Here is a 23,342-nt window from a genome sequence, read left to right on the forward strand (position 1 = left end):
AGGCCTTCTTAAAGGTCACTTCCTCTCACTCTATTTAGTTCGATTATGTATTGATTCATTTAGCATGTATTTACTAGTGCTAGGCACTCGTCTAGGTGCAAGGGATAGAGCAGCGAGGAAGCCAAGACCCCTGCACTCATGGAGTTTACATTCTGGTGGAAGAGACAGTCATTAGACAAGATCAAAATGGAAAACGCGACATTTGGTGTTAAGTGCTAAAAAGAAAAAGGGGGAAATACGTGTGCGTGTTCCAATTGCTTATTTATTGACTTTACTTTCTGCCCATACGCTCTACATCCCATAGCTGTTTTATTCACCAACGAAAACCCGACGCTCACCACTGCGCCTGACACACTGCAATCATTTGATAAACCGGTGTTGGTGGGCACAAGGAGCAAAGAGCACTTCCATAGCTCAGGCCTTGTTTCTAGGAGGCAGACAGGGAAACCCCGAGGAAAACGGGAGGAAACTAGATCCCTCCGGGGAAGGGGCGCGCAGTCGGACGCAGCGCTGGTGTGGTGGCCAGGGCCACTCTCGGACTCCGGGAGGGGCAGCGGTCGAGGTTCCGCAGCGTGGGAAGTGAGTGGTGAGGCAAGAAACTTCAGTGCACCCACTTCGGGCCGGGAGCTGTGCAGGCACACTAACTTACACATTTCTCACCCATTTTTATAGTGAGGGACACTGGGGCTCGGAGGGAAGTGCCCTGCCCAAGCTTCAGCTGCCCGTAAGCGGTCAAAGTTGCCCTAATTTCGGGTTTGAAGTACTGGTATTCTAACACTGGTCCTATTGCAGCCTCTAACAAGACCACTCACCTACACACCCGCGCCTCCCCTCGAGACGCGGTCCTTCAGGTGCCGCCCGCCCCCCCCCTCCGGGAGGCGGGAAGAGGGTCTCACCTATGAGAAAGTGAAAATAGCCGGAGGGGTGGGGCAAGGTACGAATGTACTGAATGTGATTGGTTGAAGTGGCTGCCACTCATAAAACGAGCCTCGGGCACCCAGCCCCTTTCGCTTCCAGCAGGCTTTGCGCGCAGGAACATGGCGGCGTCCAGGTGGAGGTCTTGAGGGGGATCAAGTTGGTATGGCGTTGGCATCGGGGCCCGCGAGGCGGGCACTGGCTCGCCCTGGGCGGCTCGGCCTTGGGGACTGCGGGGCGCCAAGACGCGGGGCGTATGAGTGGGGCGTGCGCTCTACGCGGAAGCCCGAACCTCGTCCCCTGGACAGGGTGTACGAGATCCCGGGACTGGAGCCCATCACGTACGCGGGGAAGATGCACTTCGTGCCGGGGCTGGCGAGGCCGGTCTTCCCGCCCTGGGACCCCGGTTGGACGCACCCAAAGTTCCGCCGACCAATCCCGATTCACGAGCAGCCGTTGTACAAGGATCAGGCCTGCTACGTCTTCCATCAGCGTTGTCGCCTCCTCGAGGGTGAGGCCCTAGGACGGGCAGGAGAGGGATCTCCTTCCTCCGCCCAGCACTGACCCCAACTCTCCGTGGCCGTGCAACTCTGTGGGTGTCGGTTTCTTCGACTGCGAAATGGGTAGTGATGACGTCTCCTGAGGGTTTCAGCTTTAAGTGGGATGAGAAGTGTGCTTCTGTGAGGCAGTGTTAGGTTGAATGGCGAAGTGAAAAGACCTGGTTTCTGGTCTGCCCCTGCCTCCATCTAACTGTGTGATTTGGGGCAAGTGGCTGAAATTTCCGGAGCCTCCATTTTCTGTGAACTCAGTGGTTTTGATTAGATGATCCACATTGACCCTTCCAGCTCTTAATAATACCCTGGAGATGTAACTGTACATTGAATGATTCGATGGAGGGAGTTTATAGTAGAAAGAAAAAGCATGCTTAATCTGGTCTATGGCCTCTTTTGGCAGGATTGGTGAATGTGACAGAGAGGTGCCCACACAGGTGCCGTGGGTTAATAGTGAACCCAGGCCTACCTGTCTTGTGTCCTAGGTCAGTGTCCTCTGTCAGAGGTCAGAGCTGAGATGTTTTCACGAAAGGGTTCTGGACCTAAAAGCTATCTAGCCTATTTCTGCTCTCCTTTTACTAAGAACAGGTCATAATGACTGAGCTGAACGAAACCAGTCTGTCTAGAGCAGAACCAGAATTATTTTCAAGAGTCCATAAGGGTGAGGGAGCTTTTTTTTTTTGAGCTTCTCTTTCCCTACTCTTTTTACCTCTTCTTCTTTAGTCCCCAAATCACTGTGGGGAAGGGGCAGGTTCTGGAAACACAAAATGGTCAAGGTCAGTGGGAGCAGTATTTTCCAAGGAGTAATTAGGAAAGAAAGAGACCTGGCAGGATTTGGGGACTAAACCAAAGAATAAATCCTAGATTAAAAAAAAACCTTAATGGCCAGCCTCTTAAGCTGCTCAAACCCATTCCTGAAAGCTGAATTTCCAGCATCTAAACATTCCCATTGCCTTACCTGGGTATTGTAATGGACCTCACAGGACTTGGCAACCCCCCCCCCCATTTTGTTTAATTTAAGTAGGTTCCACACCCAGCATGGGGCTAGAATCCATGACTCTGAGATTAAGAATTGATGCTAAGGACTGAGCCATCCAGGTGCCCCACCCTTGTGTGACCCTTGTAACATTACTAGGCTTTACGGTAGACAGACTCAGGTTCTCCTCTCCATCATCACTTACAGGGTTGTGACTTGAAACAAATTCTTTAGTCTCTGAATTACATCCTCCAGTCCATAAAATCCCATCTGATCTGTAGATAAAGTTCCTGGCACAGGGTAGATGATGGTGCTCAGTAAATGGCAGCTCTAATGATTATTTATATCCTAGGGAACCATGAAATCTCAATATTTTAATCCACTGTCAAGTTTAAGGAACAACGGCAGTGCCAGAACTAAAATTCAGGTTATCTGACTCTGGTCTAGGGCTTTTTCTGCTGCACCATAAAATCCAGAAGTTATATTTCTAAATGATTGTATTTACCATGTCCTATAAGCCTCAAAGTAAAAAGTCTCATTGTGTTCATAGCATTTCATTTATTAGCACAAAGGAGATTGCTTGAGAGTATCTCCCCCCGCAGAGTATCCTAGGCTTGGTTTAATCCCAGGCATAGCTTTACAAATGAAGATATGTGCTGGCGAGAGTAGCCTGCTAACCAAAGCCATCACCAGCCTGCTGTCAATTTGTGACTACAGCCATGGACAAGAATACAGTATTAACTTTGTTCTGAAGGTAGGGGACTGGGATGTGGATTTGATGCAGAGCTTAGGTCCCTAGCGCTGGGCCAGTTCTTCCCTCAGGGAAGCCAGATCTGGGGAAGGGGGAGCAAGGGACTTCTGCTTGGCATCACAGCCCATCCCACTGACAATAGCTGTCATTCCTTACTGTCTGAAAACGAAGCAGTCTGAATCAAATCTATTTTTGTTTATTTATATCCCATCATTTCCTGAAAAGTATTTCAGGCATATTACAGAAACTTTACACACAGCCAAATTAAATTAAAAACATACAGGTGAGGGAATTTACATGAAGGAGAAATAAAACAGTGAGTTGAATAAAAAAAATCCATTCAGTGAGGTTCTTTTTGCTAAAGGGGAGCCCCAAACTTGGCTCTCAGCCTGTTAAGGGTGCAGAGCAATGTCAGCTGACCTGGCCACTTGCCTGTTTCTGTAAATAGTTTTATTAGAACACAGCCACACTCACTTGTTTACTTGTAGCCCCTGGCTACTTCCATTGCCACAGCGGCAGAGATGAGCAGTTGTGACAGAATGTATGGCTCAGAAGCTGAAAATACTTACTATCTGGCCCTTGAGGGAAAAGTTTGTTGCTCCCTGGTATAGAGAGGAACATTTTCAGTTATGCAGTTCACCATGTCTGTAAGACAAAACTGTACTATCCCAGGAGAAGCCCGACCTTCCAGTACCAAGGCCAGGGAGGATCCTGTGTAATAAAGTTCATGTGTGATCCTTCTGAAAAATCACGGCAGTGCATTTCATAGGGCTTCTGCATATAAAAATCTGCTTAAAGATAGCTCATTGTAGAAGCTCAGGGTTAGGTGAGTTGTGAAAGATTATCTGTTTCAGTGCTCCCAAACTCAGGGCCCCTGAAGTTATTCATGATTAGTAAGTTATTCCATTATTTCCAGAAGCTGTTTTCCCTTGATACGGCAGCATGGGCTTCATCCTCGGCCCACACCTAATACATGGGATCTATTTGGTAGATATGAGCTTTTCCCCCCCCCCCCCCCCCTTTAAAGTTTGTTTATTTGACAGAGAGATCACAAGTAGCAGACAGGCAGGCAGAGACAGAGAGGGGGAAGCAGGCTCCCCACTGAGCAGAGAGCCCGATATGGGGCTCGATCCGAGGACCCTGAGATAACGACCTGAGCCGAAGGCAGAGGCTTAACCCACTGAGCCACCCACCTGCCCCGACCATGGGCTTTTCTAATCAGGGACTTGGATTTTGGTTATAAAGGGATTGAGGATTTGAAACACTGGCATACTGATCTAGTCCTCGAGTCTGGAGTCTGTCTGAATCTTGCAGGCAACAGATGGACTGTTGCCACAAGATTCACCCTTACGATCCCAGCCGTCTCCACTGCTATTCCGATCGCTCCTGTGCAGGCTCTCACTACCTCATTCAGTTTGACCATCCGCTGGAAGACAGTCATGCCTGCCATCGAGTTGGAATCGGCTGTCCTGGCTTCCACTCTTGTTTTAGTTCTGACTCCTCAGATGTCACAGTACAAATCCCGTCTCTCTCAGAGCAGACCTCTCCCCAAGATGCTACTGGCAGACCTAAGCAACTCATACTTGTCTGCTTTGTTTGTTTGTTTGTTTGTTTTGTTTTTGTGATTGATTACCCCAAAGGTGTAAAGCAGGCCCTCTGGCTTACCAAGACCAAGTTAATAGAAGGACTTCCTGAGAAAGTGCTTAGCCTCGTCGCTGATCCAAAGAACTGCATAGAGAACCAAGATGAACGCCTTTTGAACGTGATCTCTCATGCCCGTCTCTGGCACTCCACTGAAGACACCCCCAAGAGAGAGGCCTACTGGTAAGTTTCCCCCAACTCAGGAAGGTTTCTAGTTGATGGATTTTAGAGTCAGCCTTGTGCTTTAAATCTCCAAATGTCTCTTCTTTCCTCCCAGCCCCATCATTGTGGACAGTCTGCTACAGCTGTGTAGATCTCAGATTCTCAAGCATCCCTCTCTGGCCAGGCGGATCTATGCCAGAAACTACAGGTTATCTACCACCTGGAATCGAGGTTGGTCATCTTGGTCTGTTTTTTATCTTTCTACTCTTAACACCACTTAACACCACTACCTGCTCACCACCACCGTGTCCTTGCCTGTGCTCATTTCCAACTTTCACAGACCACTTTTGTAGAATCAGACACATCCTCCTGTCCTGAGCCACAGACCAGTTCTTTTTTTTCTTTTTTAAGGGAAAGATGGGAGAGAAAGAGAGAGAGAATCTTAAGCAGGCTCCTTGCCTAGCATGGTGCCCGATGTGGGGCTTAATCTCACAATCCTGACATCATGACCTGAGCTGAAGTCAAGAATAGGGCGCTTAACCCACTGAGTCCCGGGTGTTCCTCAGTCTTTTTTGTTTTTCCTCACTTCTTCCCATGACTTAATTCAGCCATATCTAGTATCTATTGAGTGCCCATGAGAGCCTAAATGTTGAAGATAACAAGTAATAAAGCGCAGGCAGTCTCTGCCTTCACAAAGCTCGTACTCGATGGTCAGAGCCTTATTACCCCATTCTTGCTTTTCTCCTTTTCCAAATCCATTTTCCACGTAGCTGCTAGAGTGATCTTTCTAAAGTTCACTTCCCTCCCCTGTTTCTGACCCTTCACTGCCTCCCAGGAACTTCAGCCATTTATGATCAGATGTACCCCACTGATCTGGCCGCCAGCTGGGCTTTCTGGTCTTCTGTCCTTCTTACCGCCCCACCCCCAGCACACCCCCAGGCCAAATGTACACTTCAACTGCTTGCAGCTTTTTGGCATCAAGCTTTTATACCTTTTGCACTGTGCCGTATGTTCTGTCTGGAATGCTTTTTTCTACTTTCCTCGTTTGGCTAAATTCTGCTTGTCTGTGAGGCTCAGCTCCAGCACCGTTCCTACGTGAGTGCGGTCATCAGCTAGTCTGCTTCTGTGCTCCTGGTGCCCATCGTGTGTCTTGTTACCAGAGCAATGTTGTACCATATTAGAATTCTCTAATCTCTCCTCTGTCCTCCCACTAAAGTGAACCCCTGACATTAGGGACCGTGTCTCACTTGTTTTTGTGCACGGTGTCTAGTTCCTGGCACATGAGCAGCGCTGACCGAGGGTCGGGTGGGTGATAACCACCCCAGGGGTTTCCGGCAGGGATGTACCAGGCACACCAGCGTTCCGACTACGGAATCCTGGCGCAGGGAAACCGGCTGTGGAATGATTGGGGATTTTCAGGGCATCTGCTTGGTCAGGTTTCTCGAGCTTGCCCCTTTTGAGTATGGACTTCCTGGCAAGGAGTCAGCTGTGCAGAGGTAATGGCACCACTAAGGAAATTAGTGAACCTCATTAATAGAGGAGTACTTGTTGGCCCGTCATCAACTATTACCTCTAATTAAACTGCCCCATTTGGAGCTGTCACTGGAGGAGGGATGTGGAGGGAATTGAATTGGAAACCACACTAGAGTGGTCTGTGGGGAGAATCTGAAACCCAAGGTTAGGAGAGGTTCAGGCACATTTATCTTCCTTGCAGATGATATGTGAGGAAACAGGAAATATTTTAGGAAACTATTCCTGAGGTGTGGGTGTGACGTGTTTTACCAAGCAGCTCAGAGTTCATCCATCCACAGACGTGGTATCCCTGCTTTACACACGCAGTGAGGGAGACCACGTGCTAATTAGGTGGCAGTGCTGTGGATCGAACCAGCTGTTAGATGTAGAAGGTCATCACCCCTGATCTGTTACCATGGTGCTGTGATTTGACTGTCCAGAGCACCTTCAGAGGAAGATTTGGCTCCGTGGAGAATCTTCAGGAGGCTGTTCTCAGGGAGCCTTTCAGGCACATCTTGCCTGGTGGCATGAGGCCTCCTGTGGAGACCTCAGATAGGGGCATGTGCACATGCTCACAGTGGCAGCTTTGCTGGTATGTCAGGTGTGTGTTTCCTCTTAAACTGATGTCTGTGTAGCCAGGACGCCGATCTGTCTTAGGTGAGGCCTTCTGACTGGCCTGATATTCCCTCACTGTTGGTTGTTGAGTTTAATAGCCTTTCTTCTTAGCCTCTAGTCTCTTCCTCCTTCGCCCCCTCCCTCCTTCCCTACCACATTCTGGTCGTCACCTGGTTTATCTCCCTAAACTCTGCCATGGGGCAGTACACTTGTGTGCCTTCGCACATGTTCCTCCTGAACTAAAATGTTTTTCCTGGGTGACTATTAACCAACCAAGGGCATTTTGCGCCCTAAGGGAGATTTGGCAGGGTCTAGAGACACTTCTGATTATCATGACTTGAATGGGGGGAGTTCTACTGGCATCTGGTGGGTGGGGGCCAGGGGTGCGGGCAGACCTCCACGGTGCACAGGACAGTTTATCTCATCAAAGAGTTAGCCAGTCCAAAATGAGAGGGCCAAAGTTGAGAAACTGCTCTTATCCATCCTTTGGTCTCCCGGAGGAGGTCAGTTTTTTTTTTCTCTCTGCTGTCTTTGAGTATGGTTTGTACTTACATATACACTTACCAACTAGGAAGCTTCTTGAGAGCAGAGGGTAGCTCTTACTCATTTCTGGGTCCCCAGCATAGAGCAGGTGCTTGGGAAGATCTGTGTGGGGCATCCCCGAATCCAGACTGCCAGGTGGCCTCAGGGTCATTGGCAAGGGAACACAGGAAGAAGAGTGCTCTGGTTGGTCCCCTTCTCAACATCTTGACCAAAGTTTTGTTTTCTGCGATTAGGCTGATCAGCTGGGAAAGCAGTTAAGACTTGAGAAGCATGGTAGGATGAAGGCTCTAGGCTTGGCTGAGCTGAGGTAAGGCTTTGGATCAGGGTAGACTAATCGTCTTTCTCCCCTTGTAGAGTCTTTTCTCCTTCAGGTTCGTGGTTCCAGTGGAGCTCGACTGAACGCCAAGGATCCGCTGCCCACCATCGCCTCCAGAGAGGAGGTTGAAGCTACTAAGAATCATATTCTTGAGACCTTCTATCCCATATCTCCCACTATTGATCTTCAGGAATCCAATGTTTATGATGTGGAAGACAACACAGGTAAGTGTCACAGCCTTGTGTCTCTGCACAGTGTGGAGATGAGGGACGTGTTTTTTCTGAAGGGAAGGAGTATATTAAATATTGAGTCTGTGCTCTGTACCTCACGGACATTTTCTTCTGAGAGCCACGTAGCAGTGTATCCCCACTTGCTTTTGACCCCTGAGAGGTAACTGTTACATCAGAACTGTAATGGGTAGCTATGGGGCTTCTGGCCAGGTGCAAAGTGTTTCCTTTATTCACAGGTCCCTTGAAAGACACCCCTCTTCCTGCGTACCCCTAAACCCTGCCCAAACTCCTGCTAGGACTGAGGAACCCCCCCAGGCCTTGAATGGGAGTATTCATTCAAAACTCCATCGAATAAAGGCCCCACCACCTCCCCTGGCTGCGGCGACAGAAGCCAGAGCATCAGGCTAGGCAGGCCCATGGCTCACGCCCTCCAGTCTGTCCCTAGGAGTTGTAGCTCCTTCCTTCTAACCTCATTTCCATGGTGACAGCTTCCAGGAGGCCCAGCCCATTGCTGCAACCTCCTACCTAGCTGGCCAGCCTGACCTGGGCTGTTTTCTCTCAGTCCATCTGGTTCCTGGTTCCAGAAGCACCCTTCTGACACCCACGTTCTGTCCTTCCCTCAGTCCTCTGTCCCTACCTCCCCAGGGCCTGTCAGGTACAGGTGGAAGTCCTCAGCTTACAACATGAGGGCCTCAGGTCTTGGTCCCTCTTTTCAGACTCAACTTGAGGAGTCCCCTGCTGCTCCCCCTCCCCACCCCCCGCCCTCTGCCGTAGTCCAGCTACACATAACACATTGTGCTCTTTCTCACCACAGGCTCTAGTGTGTCCTCTTCCCTCTGCCTGGGGTGTGTGGCTGTCCACCTCTTGTTTTCTTCCCCTCAGTAGTTCATCTGTCATCAGGGGCCTTTCCTCTGTCTTTCCCTAGCCCCAGCTCACCCCGCTCAGATCTTCACATGTCCCTCTCTTGGACCCCCCCCCCCAACCCAGGACGGAGCCCCTCAAAGGCAGTGACAGGCCACGCTTGGCCTCTGCTCCTGGCCCTTGTCTGACCGTGGTGCCTGTCTCAGACTGGGAGCACAGGGAATGCTGAGCAGCTGAAGCAAGGACGGAGGCCCGAGGGAGGGCGTCTCTAAGTAGTGCTTGCTTCTGGGATTTTTCAGAGCCCATGTTTTCCCAGCTTCTTCCTCCTTGTCACCCACTTCCACTAATCTGGGTTGCTCATTCTGGAAGCTGCCAGCCTACCAAGGGTTTACTCTTGGCCACAGGGGATGCGCATGGTGGCCTGGCAGTGTTGTGGCTGGGAGGAACAAGGGCTCGGCTTTGACCCGCAGTGCCAGCGTTTGCAGAGCACTTGGGAGGCATGAGACCAGGCCTTTATCGTGAATAATAAAGTATGAGATGTTGCTAATGATTGGCTTTTGAAAAAATTATTAGCATAGCGTCCATGTTTTCTTCTACTAGCAGTTGCTGTCCCCTGTGTGCTTGAATGAGTGCGAAAGGGGTAGAGTTAGAGCTAACACACAGAAGTCAACCTGGCACAGTAAAGAGCCAAAATAGTAAATATTTCAGGTTGTGCAGGCCACACAGGGTCTCCGACAGCTACTCTGTAGACATTGTGTCTGTGAGTGGGCATGGCTGTGCTCCGCTAGAAACTGTTTGTTAAAATAGGCGGGGGCCAGGGGCGATGTGACTGGCAGACTGGTTTGCCATCCCTGGAACTATGGTGATGACTTCTGCCTTTACAGAATCTCTGTGGTGCCTGGCACTGAGCCAGGGTGAGGTGACTTTCCAAAGGCTCTGGGACAGGCTGATACTAATTTCCGTTCCTCCACATGATTATGTACCTTGCAGGATTCCAGGAGGGTTATCCTTACCCCTACCCCCACACCCTGTATTTCCTGGAGACGGCCAGTTTACGGCCACACCGCTTTCAACCAGATCAGCTGCGGGCCAAGATGATCCTGTTTGCCTTTGGCAATGCCCTGCTCCAGGCCCGGCGCCTCTATGGGGTATGTATGCGGAGAAGACCACTGAGCTACTTGACGTGGTGTTGGCCTCCTGCCTTACACTGCTTAAAGGAAGAAGGAAGGTACAGAGGGATCCCTTGCTTGACTGAGGACTTCCAGGGACAGGCGCTTCCACACACCCTGTGGAGATAAACTGGCATCTGGGGGCCTCCTGTGTGCCTGCCTGTGTTTTACATAAGAGACATCTTGTATTCATCAGAATAGCCCACGGGGTTTCTTTGTCATCCCCATTTTCCAGTTATGCCCCTGAACCACCGGCAGGCTAAGCAGCTTGTCAGCATTACACAGCAGTGAGTGGTGGAAAAGGGGGCAGAACTGGGTGTGCCCAGTTCCTCGGGCTTTTGTTATTCGTGCTCGAGTACACCCCCGTGGTTCTGTGAGAGCAGAACGGGGGCACGATCCTCCACGGGCAGGAGGAGGTGAAACAGATGATACAGACCTGTGTGCCAAACGAGGACAGGCTTGGGGACCAAGATACCACTTGGTGATAGCCTCTTGATTCTGGGAGGAGGTCTTAAGGACCTGGATTGTTTAGAATGCGGGCTGAGTAGTTGTCCCACAGAGCTGTCCCTAAAATGGGGGAAAGCCTGGCCAGGGAACAACAGCCTCGAGGGAGGGAGTAGGGAATGGCAGTATGGGGTTCCCCGAGCAGGCCTGGGACACTGGATCCCTGGATCCCGGTGGGTGGGGGAGGGTTGTGTTGGGGGAGTGCTGAGAGCTGCCAGCTCGTAGGTCTGAGGCCCTCCAGTAGGAGTGAAGAGACTCATGATGTTCTCTTTTTCCTGTTTCCCATCCTACTTGGTCTAGGAACTAGTGGGGTTGGAGGGGTGTGGTTGGGCAAACGCAATAGGGTGTGGAATGGACCTTGCCTATATTGGGCATTTGTTACATTCCAGTGTTCTTTATATCTGTGTTCCTCAAAGTGTGGGCCTGGGTTAGTGGCATTGGTGTCATCTGGGAACTTGGTGGAGGTAGAGATTCTACCGCATCAGGAACTCCGGGGTGGCGCCCAAGTAACTGGTGTTGCCCGGAGCCCTGCAGGTGGTGCTGGCTTTAGCTCGGGCTTGAGAACCACAGCAATGAGGTTTGAAAACCACTGCCTGTAGCAACTCCATGGCAGATGCTCCTGGCCTCATAGCTGAGGAAATTTGAGGCTCAAGGAGGCCAAGTGCCTTTTCCAGTGTCACACAGCTAAGAGATTGGCAGCTGTTACATCTTTATATATTCTTGTGTCTTCTTCTTGTGTCTTCTTGCGTCTCTTCAGTCCTGGAAGGTTATCTTTGTTTCCGTTCTTTGACTATGTACTTAGGAAGGCTCTGGAAGGTTGGGTGACTTGCCCAAGGTCCTACAGCTATTGCGTGGGGAAGCAAGCACTGCCGCCCTGATCCCTCTAGCTTCAAAAGATGTGCTGTCTCCCACCTCCCGGGCAGGGGAGCGGAGCAGACGGGGTGGCACGTCAGGGACCTGCTCTGTAGGCTCCTCGCCGCTCCTGTGCCAGCTGCTGCCAGCAGAGCATGGCTAGCGACACTGCTGCTAATTGCCACCCAGTTGGGTAGGAGGGGAGACCTCCCCCACCCCTCCAGGTACGAATTATTCCTGGGGATGTGAAGTTGAGCAATTACAGGAAGAGCCTCCATGTAAAAGGTAAAATTGCTGAGAAATTTATGTACTACCTGCAGTTTTATTGATCTGTAGAGGGAGATAAGAGTCAATACAGAATCTCAGCTAACACTTAGAGGTACTTTTCTTTTTATTTATTTCTCGTGCAGCTAAGAACGGGTATTTTTAAGGCCACCAGTCCCGGTGTGGCCCACACCACCATCTGACATTAGCTGTTCCTAATGTCCCATTCCGCTCTGGAGGGGTGGACGTAGGCAGTGTTTTTGGATCAAGGATGCTCTGCTTCCCAGGGCCTGCCTGCTGGCTCTCTGTCCAGCAGCTGGCCCTCACACAGCTGCACCGTTTGGAAGCTTCAGGGGGAGGGGTGAGCGTGTCATTTCTCATCCACCCTGGGACACTCCTGGGAGTGAAAGGAGGTACTCCTGTCCCATGGTGTGGGACTGCCAGGGCTTGGCCATGATGGGAGGGGTTTCAGTGATTTCTTGGCGTGGGGTCTGATCCTGGCTCACGCCCACGGGGCAGCCTTGCACAAATGATAGCACCTCTCTGACACTCAGTTTCCCCATCTGTGAAGTGGGGACAGACTGCTGGATCTGTGAGCTTACTGGTGGCTGTAAAGCTGGTGACCCAAATGGTGTGTGCAAGGTGTGTGGGAGCTGGTTGCTGCGGGGGTCCGGACCGAGTGGCGCTCCTTGAAGGGGAGCACCAGCACGCAGGCTGCCACGTGAAAGCCTACTGCCAACATGCCGGTGCAGATAGCCAGAAATGCCCTCCATTTCTCCAGGCTTTCTGGGATGCCAGGCCCTTGGGAGCAAGGTGCTGTGGGAACCGAGTAGGCATAGCGCTGGCCGGGCCACTGTGGGATATCAGGCCAGTCCCTAGCCTTGCTGAGATTGTTTCCTCATCTGGCAAGTAGAGTGGGAACGGAGTGAGCTTATATATTCACTGACCCATTGTGGAACCAGCATCACTGTTGTCGCCATCGGATAACACCACGGGTTTGAGGGATTTCCCATCATTAAGCTCCCCTCACCTTCCTGTACTCTGCCACTGGCCCAGTCCTCACCCCGCGGCGGCAGGAATTACTGTTTCTGTGTGCTTATCAACCGGGAGGCACTGGGTCAGGCAGAGCCAGGCCGGAGAAGGGAGGGACGGCCTCGCCCTGGCTGCTGCCCCACGGTCAGAGCCTTAGATGGGAGTGGGCACTGGCTGTGGAAGCTGCCGGTTCGGTGCTGTTCTTTATACCCCGCTGTGTCTGGTTTGACTTCCTTGTCCCGTTTCCCTCTCAGAATGACGCTAAGGTTTTGGAGCAGCCTGTGGTTGTGCAGAGCGTGGGCACCGACGGACGTGTCTTCCAGTTCCTCGTGCTGCAGCTGAACACCACGCAGCTGGCCTCCAACGAGGGTGTCAAGAATCTGGTCTGGGTGGACTCAGACCAGCTCCTCTATCAGCATTTTTGGTGTCGCCCAGTGATCAAAAAGAAGGTGGTTGTGGTAAGTCCTGCCATCTCCAGCCTGGTGATGGGACCGGGACCGGGACTCCGTGTCCCCAGAGTAATTCAAGGGTGGAGCTGAAGGGATGCTTGCAGCGGGGACCCTGGCTTTTTTGGGTCGTCCTACCCAGGATCTTTCCAGGAGCGCTTCTTCTGTCTTGGGCCCTGCCTGGCCCTCCGTGCACCCCCCCCCCCGCCCCGCTTTCCTGTGCCCCCAGCATGGCTAGCTCCTCACCGCGCCCCATATGCCCTGCTGCTGCTGGCCCGGGCCCCTCAGGGGTGCTGCTGCTTTTTTGTAGGAGTCTCCCTTCTCCCCCTGCCCTCCATTTCTCTTTTGTCGGGCCATCCTCTCCTTGTCCTTCCAGGTCTAGCATAAGGACCTCCCCGCCCCCACCCCATCCCACTGCTAGCCCCATTGCAGTTCCTCAGGTGGGTCCCCATAGCCCCCGTGTTCCCCCATCACAGCACAGTCCCACAGTTTCCAGATTTTTCTCCTCCATCAAATGGAGCTCCAAGCTCCTCAGAGGTGGGTCCCGTGGGAGACGCCTTCATTCATTTCTTTCCGCAGACATGGGATTCTTTCTGAGGCCTTGTCACTGTCTCTGGTGCTCCACTGGCAGAGTCTTGGCCTGCTTTCTGTGCAGCACGCAATGACCGTTCTGATTCATAATGCGAGGACAGGCAGCGATAAGCACCCTGAAGGGACAAGGGGACTTTGGGGGCTGCTGGGTCTGTGGCTAGCTGTGGCCTGGGTCCCCCACGGACCTGTGCTGGTGTGCTGCACGGAGCTGGTGTTGGGCTTTTGAACAGAATTGGCGTGGCAGCTGCCTGCTTAGCTCTCCAGCGTCTGCCAGTGTTGTTTCTGCCCCAGAAGTGCCTCTCTGGGCGGGGCCCTCTTCTTTGGCCCCAGACACCATTGCGTGTCACCTGCAGCCACACCAGCTACCTCTATACTCTCTGCTCTTACCCTGCTCTCTTCCTCTCCTGTATGTTTCTGGGTTCTCCCTTCCAGAACACTGACTTAGTGGCAGACACATCCTGGCTGGTCAGATGTCTCCCACCCCCCCAGCCCTAGGCCCCCAGCACAGGCCCTGGGCTCCAGCCTTGCCCTTCTGCTTCCTACCTGTGCTGGCACAGAGACTCGTCTCTCAGAGGCATCCTGCCTTTTCTTTTTAACTCCGGCCCATGCTTCTTGCCCTGTAAGACTCTTCTTGCCCTGTTCATACTCATGGGAAACCATGAATCATCTCTGCTTTCTGAACATCTTTTCCCTATGTCTTCTGTGAGGCTCGTCAGCTTTTATCGTCACTGTTCTGAGATCTGGCTGTAAGCTCCTTGAGGGCAGAGCCAGATTCAAGCCACTCTCAGGTTTCTGGCACAGAGCACAGGCCTGGTACAGAGAGAAGGGGGGTGCCTGATCGATGTGTGTGAACAAGTGAGGGATTATTGTCCCTGGGAATGAAAAGCAGGCAGACCATTGGTTCATGGTGGTTTAGGGAGGGGGTAGGGAGGGGGGGCGGTGTCAACAGCCCTAGGAGAGCTTCATGTCCTCCAGCCCAGCCTCTCTGGTATCTCTTCGCTGCCGGCTCCCTGATGCCCCTCTTTGCTCCATGAGAGGAGAAGACCGGCATTATCCAGACATTTTAGGATTTACATAAAATCCACCTTTGTTTTTATTGCTGCCATTAAACCTCGTAGCAGGATCCTAATGGGCTGTGTTCTTTCCAGGAACCTGTTGGGCCAACTGGTTTCCAGCCTGAGACATTCAGGAAGTTTTTAGCTCTGTACTTGCACGGTGCTGTGTGAACCCAGGACCACTCTGGGGTCTCGAGCCCCCCCCCCCCCCGGCCCCTTCTGCACAAGATGCTGTATCCAGAGCAGTGCTGGGCCGCCCGAACCTCCACGCTCACCCGGCCTGTAGTCTGGTTGCCGACAGAGAGCCCTTCCGCTGCCCTGGAGCCTGTGCCTGTGTGGGGAAGCTGTGGGAGGGGGGTGCCTGTAGCTGTATGTGAGCCCTACCGTCAGCTGGCCTCTGCGTGGGTGTGGGCCCTGAAGCCTGACCTGCCCCCGGTAAGCCAGGCTCTGCCCACAGCCGACTCTGACTTAAGATGACTTCAGATAAGAATCTTTGTCTGAGTTTCACCTTGTTCATTTGATACTTGAGGATAATGACGTCCTGTGTTGTGAAGACGGAGCGGCCGCCACAGGATAGGTGCTCTCTGAGGCTCCCTGGGTTCTCAGGGGACTCTCCAGACTGCGGGCACATTTCATCAGGGCTGCAGAAACTCTGACTGGAACATTCGTTGTAGATTTCTCCCTAGCATCCAGGTAAATAGATCAAGTACCTCCCTGGTTCAGCTGGCCTCTCTGTGCACACCGCCTCCGAGTCCTGCCCTGGGCCCCGCACCATAGACCCAGCACCCTGTCTCGTCCTCCCGTGTCGTTTCCATATTCAGGGAAGCGCTTGAATGCCCGTGTGCTGGGCACTGTTCTGGGCCCTCGAGGTAAGGGACCTCAGATAGTAGAAGGCCACCTAGGTCACACAGTGGGTGGTGCAGGTCTGCTTCCTAGGTAAACGCTTGGAGATTTGCAGGTGATTTTGGGGAAGGTCTCGAGGACAAGCCCCTGTGAGGAGTGATGGGGCGTGCTGGGCAGAGAGCTCGAGCTCTGTGGGTTTGCACCTGAGGTCTCGGCCAGTTCCTAGTTCTTTGGGTGCCGTGGAGCAGAGGTGAGGAGTGGAGCCTTTCTGCAGACACTGTTGGCCTGCCACCAGTCATCGGATGCACACTGTTCGTCAGAGCGAGAGAGCCCGAGGTGCAGCAGGGAGGAGGGCAAGTCCTGGAGGGAAGCGGGGAGGCTGGCCCTGCTGGAGGGCCTCTCGGGAGATCCACGGGCAGCACGAGCCACTAGAGCTGGTAAATGGCCAAGTGGAGCCCTGCCCCTGTGTGGCTCCCAGGCTCATCCTCTAGCCACTTTGCAACTTACCTTTTAGGCTTGGGTGGGATGGTGGTGGCGGCTTAAAGCTGGGCTGTGCTGGCTGAAACCCCTGGAGCCTGTGGGAGCGAGGCTGAGTCGGGCGGCCATGGTAGTTGGCCGCCAGCAGATGACCCTGTGGTTCGAGGACTGCCCTGGGAGGGGCTGGTGCTGCAGGGTGGGCCTGGACCACAGCCCACTTTTAGTGAGGACCGCCCTTGTGGCTGGCTTTGGTCTGTCCCCTGTGGATCTCAGAGCTGAGCTCTGGGTCCAGCACAGCTGACCTATGAGGCAAGGCAGACAGGACTGCCGGGTTTTATTGTCCCCCTACAGATGGGGAGACTGAGGCTCAGAGAGCAGGTGTTGTGGTGTCAAGAGCTGGGAGTCTCACACGTGATGACAGCTGCCTTTTCCACAGGTGTCTGCTTCCCCCAAATCCCAAGAGCCTGCAGCCTCAGCCTCACCATCTGCATCCAGGGTCCCTCCTGTGGGCAGCAGCACAGCCCTGCCCCCTCCAGCCTACAGGCCGCGGGTCCCCTCCCCAGCCAGGCGGAGAAAGAACTGAAACCTGGATCAGGATTGGGGCCCGAGCCCTAAGATTCCCTGCTGCAGACCTCCGGGGCAGTCCAGCAGTCAGCCCAATCTAAAAACTTGCTGTGTGCCCTGGCTGACCTCGTGCTGGGAGCTGGAGCTGGAGCCAGAGCTACAGAAGGAGCCCTGGTCTCTTCTCCAGGGGCTCCAATTTGCTGGCAGATGCTGACAGAGCAGTGGGTCTCCTCTGGGTCCAGGGAAGCTGTGAAGGCCGCCTTTCCCCTGCCTGAGCAGCTGCCCACAGTAGGTGGTACAGCAGGCATCACCACAGAGGGGACAGTATGCAGGCGTGACTACCCAACAAACACCCAGTTCCTCCGTGAGTAACTGAGCACCTGCTGGGTGATTCTGGGGACAAGGAACACTCAAATGTCCCCAGCTTGGAGGAACACCTGGCCTCGGGGTTGCTGGGGGGCATTGGGTATTCTCATCCTACAAGCAGAGGTGGGGGAGCCAGTGAGGCTAGAGGCAGGATCCCATTCCAGCTCAGCACCCCACACCATGGCTCCCGCTTGCCTGGAGAGCACTGGCGGTGGTACGGGGCCCGCATGGCAGAGGCTGTGTGCTCAGGGAGCCAAACCCTTCAGAGCTATGTGAATGTGGGTCAGGCCGATTGCCACCTGCCTGGTCATTCAGAGAGGTCTATGCGGAGGAAGAGCCCAGAAGCCTTGTTCAAGAGAAGGGAAGGGCGAGATGCGAGCTTCCGGGTCCTCCAGGCTCTTCCTGTCACCCCCTTCTGGACTACCCCCTCAGGGGGGGCTACCAGGGGCCCTAACCACCAGTACTGCTGTTAGTGACGGATGCAAGGTGCTGTTCTAAACTGCTCACAAACACCAGCTCATCCTCACAATGCCCTGGGAGAAAGCTTTACAAATGAGGAAACAGGACACAGGTAGGAACTAACTTGTCCATGGCCACAGGTGGTAGTAGTGGCCAGAACAGTGTCTGGAAGGGTCAGACCTTATAAAGGTGTACTGAGCCCACATATGGCCTGGAGCAAGGTCCTGGGAGCACAAGGGAAGCAGAAAGTCATACTTTCTCAGTGTCCAAACCCACACACCCCACTGCTTACTTCACCCCAGCTCTCCATGTGTGGATGGAGGCTAGGACCGGGGCTCCCCACGTCTGCCCAGCGCCACCCAGCTGCCTTCCAGAATGCCAAAGGCTACTCTCAAAGTCCTCCAAGAGCTCCCCCTTGCCTTGGAGGTGAAAACAAGACCAAACTGAAAACAGGAAAGTCAATGTCCCTGGTGGGGGGTGGGGGGGTGGGGAAAGTCCCCAGCCTCTGCCTTGGGAAGCGTCCACCTGAGTGGGAAAGGCACTGTGGCTGCAGCCTTGGGAACCCCAGTGGCCTGCATGGACTCTGTGGAACAAGGCAGCCCACACCTGTTCTAAGCCCTGAAAAACAGCCTCTGGCACACCGGTGTGTGTCTGAGACTCAAAGCTGAAGCTGGATTTTAGAGTGCCCCCACATATCTGAAGGGTGAATGCGGTCTTCCCTCCCGATCCCCCTTCCCCAAAGGCCACTGCAACCCCACACAGCAACTGCAGATTAACATGCCCAGGAAGAGCATAAACACCTTGAACACAAAACAAGGTCTTGTTACACACCAGGCACAAAAACCGCAGGCAACCGGCCACCTTGCGTTCTGTAGTCCGAATGATAAACTCCAACCCACACCCCCCACCTCCCCAAACATGTCAGGAAGGGCTGCGGAAAAAAGATGTCCCTTTAATAAAACGTTATCAACATATATCGTACACAAACTACAATGTATCATAATTACTTTTTTTTTTCCTCTCTTAATTCAGAACCAGACTACAAGGTAAGAAAAAACACAGAAACAGCTACAATGTTCCCAATAATCCGCACAAGGTCTTTTTTCAGGCAGATGGTATCTCACATAGTATGATATACATGGATCAGGGAGGGAGAACAGACAGCAGCTACAGGGGCGTGGGGAGGAGGGGCTGTAAATGTACAAAGAATTCAGGTGTCTTTAGGGCGAGACACGGGAGGTTTTCGATGGGAGCGGTGAGGTGAGGGAGGCCGTGTGTCACCCCTCCTGGGAGGGGACAGGCTCCACTGTCGCATTTGTCGGTTTTTGAAAATAAAAACAGGACCGGAAACAGCACGTCTGTTTGGTTGGTGTCCCCCGCCCCCACAGCTATTCCAAAGTCTTTCCATCCAGTTCCAAGCGTATACAGAACAATTCTGGTCAATTTCCCATCTTTGAAAAAGAAGCAAGAATCAAGAGGAAAAAAACAAAAGAAAACCCAAACTCCATCCAGCCCTACGGTGCCCCCCCACACACGACGAGGATGATGCGAGCCAGGGCCACGGGACAAGAACGTGGGGGTCACAGTTGCCATGTCCCAGGTCATAGCCATCCTGTTGGGGGTGGCCTCCCCCACTGTGCTCTGTCCAGGCCACCACCCAGCTGGCAGGATTCTCGCTGGGAAGACTGGGGTGGGGGCCGAGGAGGGGGCCGGAGCAGCACAGAGGCCGGGCAGGGGAAGGTCCAGGAGAGAGAGAGGAGGAAGCGGTCCTGGGAACACAGTGCATGCCACCGGGTCACAGCGTGTCTCCGCCGCCGCGGAGTCCTGAAAGCGGTCAGGTGGTCAGGCCCCTCGGGCCACATAATGGGGTGGGAGTGGGGGAGGCGGTTCTGGGGTCCCAGGTGTGCAACTGCCGGTGCCACCTTGGCTAGGAGAAACCAAGCAAAACCCAAACAGGTTCCTGACCCTCCCTTGCCCATCCCCACAAACCAAAAACCCCAACTGGAGAAAGGTGATTTTCTTTTCTCTTTCCAAAAAAGGCCTTTTGAAAGAAACCACCGATTGTAAACTGCCCAGTTTATTATTATTATCATTATTTTTAGATGGCTACAAAGACAGCGTGAGACCTCACACCTAGACTAGCTTTCCTGGTGGAAGGGCTTGGGTACAGACATACAGCAGGGCGTGGTTGGTTTTTTTTTTTTTTTTTCTTTTTTTTTTTTTTTTTTTTTAAAGAAGAAAGCAAAGAGGTTGACTGGGGGGAGGGGGGTGGGGGGTGGGGGCTCGCTAGAAGCTTCCATTTTTAAAAATTTTTCCCCCAAAAAACCCCCCTTGAAAACAAATTAAAAAATCCCAGTAACGGTAAAACCCCAAACAAACAAACAAAAACAACAAAAAAGTGTCACGTACATAAAAGGTCCTTTTGGGAATGGGCAAGGGGTGGGATTTTTCTGGTCATTGACTTGAAATATATTTTTATTTTGAGTTTTGTCCTTCATGTTTTATGGAATAAAAAGTTCGGCCTTTTTATTGCATGAAACTAAAAATTGGGACAGGTTGGGGGACTGGAGGAGGAGAGTGGGGGCTGAGGGGGAGCAGGGAGATGCCCCTCCCCCAGCTCCTGGGTAATGACACCTCACTTCTTCTTGCATAATTTCTGGCATCTTCCCGCCTGCAATGCCGGCTCTCTCAGCGTCTCGGAGAAGAGGAGGGGATCACACGCTCATCGTCATGCTTGGAGAATACTGGAAGGGGAGAAGCAGACAGGGTTGTGAGGCCAGGGTGTGGGAGACTTGGGAACTGGAGAGGGCCCATCTGGGGGTCTGGGGAAGCCTGGGATGGCACTGCCCACTCAGGCACTAGCCTGTGCGCCAGCCACAGTGGGAGCTCTAAGGGTCCCCCTGCCCCCTTTCTCAAGTCCCCCCTTTTTCCAGCTGAGGAAGCAGAAGATACTGCCCTCCCCACACAGGGTGGGCCAGGGCTCTGCCGGGGGGATGGTCTGGGGTTCTCAAAAGCTGCTGGAGCAGGACGCTGTTTCTTCAAATGTGTTGTAAGGAGAAGCTGGCCCCTCTGCATGGAGACCCCCAGAAGTCTCTGGTTGCACAAACCTTCTTCCCCAGGTCAGACAGAAGTGGACCCCAGAGACCATGCTCCCCAGAGCACCAGAGCCCAGGCCTCGTGAGTCCCAACCCAGGGCTGTTCTAGCCACATTAGCTTTCTCAGTGTTGCTGGCACTGTTGATGCCTCCAGAAGGACCTGCCAGCGGTCCAGGTGGCAGTGGCTGGGGCCATGCAGCGGGGGTTGGGGGGCAGAGGGGCCTCTGCACTTTGCAGAGAAAAATGACCAAGGAGAAAGCCAGTGGCACGGCTCTTGGGACACCAGCCAGCCAGGCTGGTGTTGGACAGTGCATTCCAGAACTTGTTAAAGGAATGATCCCTGGCCGCAGGGGTGAGTGGAAGAATCCAGGGGCAAAATGGGAGTCGGGGTGGGGGGGGGGGGGGGGGACACAGCACTTACATTGTCATTCTGGAAGGAGTGGAGGAAGTTCCCTCCTAGCTCACCATCGTCTCGAGGGGTGCCTGGAGGATTGCTAATGCCACTTATGTTGTTGGGAGAATTCTGGAGAGGAGAGAGAAGGTAAGCCCCAGCTCCCCAGCAACCAGCCCACCCGATGGGGAGACAAGCTTTCTGGGGCCTTGAGGCTGGGGCAGGGTGGATGCTGTCAGCGAGGGAACAGAACACACACTCACTTTTGGAAGTCCATCTATGTCACCTGACCCTGCAAGGAAGGAAAGCTCGGATTCAGTTTCGTGTTTTCTCTTCCACGGAGAGACCTCCAGACCACCCCCAGATCCCACACTACTGCGCAGAGAGTCTCCTTTCCTGGCTGGAGCTCTGGGCACCTTCCTAGGAGCCCAGCCAAGGCCAGTATGGGGGACCAGGCCCGGCTGAGCCGAAGACGGATGCAGGCGCAGGGCTGGGCAGGGTAGAGTGTGGCCATGGGGCCGGTGCCTGCTTACCTAACGATCCATTCATGTGGTGTGGCTCCATGCCGCCCATGCCTCCCATCGGGCCGTCCGAGCCTGGACCCATCGGGAACTGGGGGAGAAGCACAGGGTGTGGTGGCTGAGTGGGCCCCAGGCCCTTTGCAGCTCTCTCGCAGGCTCCCACACCCAGCTGCAGAAGAGCAGTGCCCTCAGGGAGCTTCCACTCTGCCAGAGCCCCTCTGTCAGGCACATAGAGGTGTCTGACGTGGGCCAGGAGGTTGGAACGGGGCCCTTTCCTTGGCCCCCAGAGCTGTGCGGGCAGAGGTGAGGAACCAAATCCAGGTAGGGAAAGGCACTGGGCTGAGGCCACACCATGTCATACTGGGACAACTCTCTAACCAAATGGCATGGACTTACTTGGGCTCTCTATGTCCCTGGGGTGGAGTGTGTGGCTCACCAGTCAGAACCTCACACAGACACACACAGATACACAGGAAGACTGCCTGTGCCCAGCCAGGGGCCGAAGTACTAATGCTTCTTCTCTCCATTTTACAGATAAGGAAACTAAAGCACAGAGAGAGTAGGAAATGCTTTGCCAGAGGTCCCCGCCCCCCCTCAAGAGATGGGAGGTGCTGGGACAGGGCACAGGCAGCTGTTCCACAAGCCTCTGAGTGCTTCCTCAGAAGCGAAAGAGTTCCATGGGGCTGGTGAGGAGATGGGGTCTACTGAGTGACTGGGGAGGGGAGGAGTTGGGCAGGGGACAGTACAGAGGGAGGCCACTGACGACGTCCCTACGCCGAAGCGGTGGTGCAGGCGGGTCACAGGGCAGAGGCGGAGTCAGCTCCAGCCTGGGCCTCAGGCCTGTGCAGGGCTCGCAGACCAGACCAAAGGCTGGAGGTCACATCACATGGTCATGAAGGGAGGGCTGAGCTTTGTCTGGACAGCCAAGGCCCCGTGAGGCACACCGGACGTCAGGGTGGACAAGGATGGACCATGTGGCATCTGGCCCTGTGCTGGGGGCTAGGGACAAAGAGCCGAGTCATGGCTGGGCCTCAGCCCGGAAGAGGAGCCCACAGCTACAGACACCCAACCACCCCACAGGACAGACGTGCCGAGTTCCAAAGGGAGCTGCAGACAAGGCAGGGCCAAAGCTTCTGGAAGAGGCACTGTGGAGAGGGCAGAGAAATCAGAACATTCTGCATGGAGGTGGCAGGGGGCCAAAATAACTGAAGGACAGGATTTGGCCAGGCAGAGACAGGGCGTGGAAGCCATTCTAGGCAGGGGTCCTGGGTAAGCACAAGAGGCAGGTGGCAGCAGGGAGTGCTGGGGCAGAGACCAGTGTGCCCAGCCTGGGAGGGAGCGCCTCGGGGCCATCTGCCCACTCCCAGCCACTGGAGTCTCAGACTCCTTGCCTCCCGCCACCCTGGAGGCTTCCTAGGGCCACATTTCTGTCATTTGGCAACAAATTTCACACTTCTTAATCCAAATGAGAGGAAGACAAGGGTTTATGAAGTCAACTTGGGTCACAACTCCATTAGACAAAACAGCTCCAAGCATGAGAATTCTATTAAGTTTTAGATCATTGTGCTTTTTTTGTGTATTAGTATTTTTTAAAAAAAATAGGCTCCACACCCAGCGTAGAGCCCAACATGGGGCTTGAA

General features: G+C 53.5%; 3 protein-coding genes across 10 annotated transcripts in view; 1 reads left to right on the plus strand and 2 right to left on the minus strand.

The window, feature by feature from the left end:
• Positions 1–878, minus strand: part of LOC132001787 (NADH-cytochrome b5 reductase-like) — a 47,678-nt gene extending 46,800 nt beyond the window's left edge. For all 3 annotated transcript variants that reach the window (XM_059376647.1, XM_059376648.1, XM_059376649.1), the window contains exon 1: positions 813–878. The gene's annotated coding sequence lies outside the window, so the exon portion shown is untranslated. The remainder of the gene's footprint in view (positions 1–812) is intronic.
• Positions 879–1,015: 137 nt separating this feature from the next.
• Positions 1,016–15,708, plus strand: MRPL37 (mitochondrial ribosomal protein L37). Its single transcript, XM_059374832.1, has 7 exons — positions 1,016–1,426; positions 4,834–5,017; positions 5,112–5,227; positions 8,021–8,206; positions 10,064–10,221; positions 13,149–13,352; positions 15,080–15,708. Exons 1-7 carry the CDS (start codon positions 1,081–1,083, stop codon positions 15,155–15,157), a joined length of 1,272 nt encoding a protein of 423 aa, XP_059230815.1. The 5' UTR covers positions 1,016–1,080; the 3' UTR covers positions 15,158–15,708.
• A 2,919-nt stretch (positions 15,709–18,627) lies between these two features.
• SSBP3 (single stranded DNA binding protein 3) overlaps positions 18,628–23,342 on the minus strand; it is a 163,566-nt gene continuing 158,851 nt past the window's right edge. For all 6 annotated transcript variants that reach the window (XM_059374837.1, XM_059374833.1, XM_059374835.1 and 3 more), the window contains 4 exons: positions 21,715–21,793; positions 21,445–21,473; positions 21,212–21,313; positions 18,628–20,439 (listed from right to left, as the gene is read on the minus strand). In XM_059374837.1, coding sequence (XP_059230820.1) covers positions 20,410–20,439; positions 21,212–21,313; positions 21,445–21,473; positions 21,715–21,793 — 240 coding nt within the window. In that variant the 3' untranslated portion in view covers positions 18,628–20,409. The remainder of the gene's footprint in view (positions 20,440–21,211; positions 21,314–21,444; positions 21,474–21,714; positions 21,794–23,342) is intronic.

Source organism: Mustela nigripes, chromosome 14 (genome assembly GCF_022355385.1).
Source record: "Mustela nigripes isolate SB6536 chromosome 14, MUSNIG.SB6536, whole genome shotgun sequence".
Lineage (NCBI taxonomy): Eukaryota > Metazoa > Chordata > Mammalia > Carnivora > Mustelidae > Mustela > Mustela nigripes.

Coding starts and splice junctions, on each gene's coding strand:
- MRPL37 (XM_059374832.1), top strand. CDS start 1,081: ATGGCGTTGGCATCGGGGCCCGCGAGGCGGGCACTGGCTCGCCCTGGG. Junction 8,207..10,063: donor TGATGTGGAAGACAACACAG/GTAAGTGTCACA, acceptor TGTACCTTGCAG/GATTCCAGGAGGGTTATCCT. Junction 10,222..13,148: donor AGGCCCGGCGCCTCTATGGG/GTATGTATGCGG, acceptor TTTCCCTCTCAG/AATGACGCTAAGGTTTTGGA.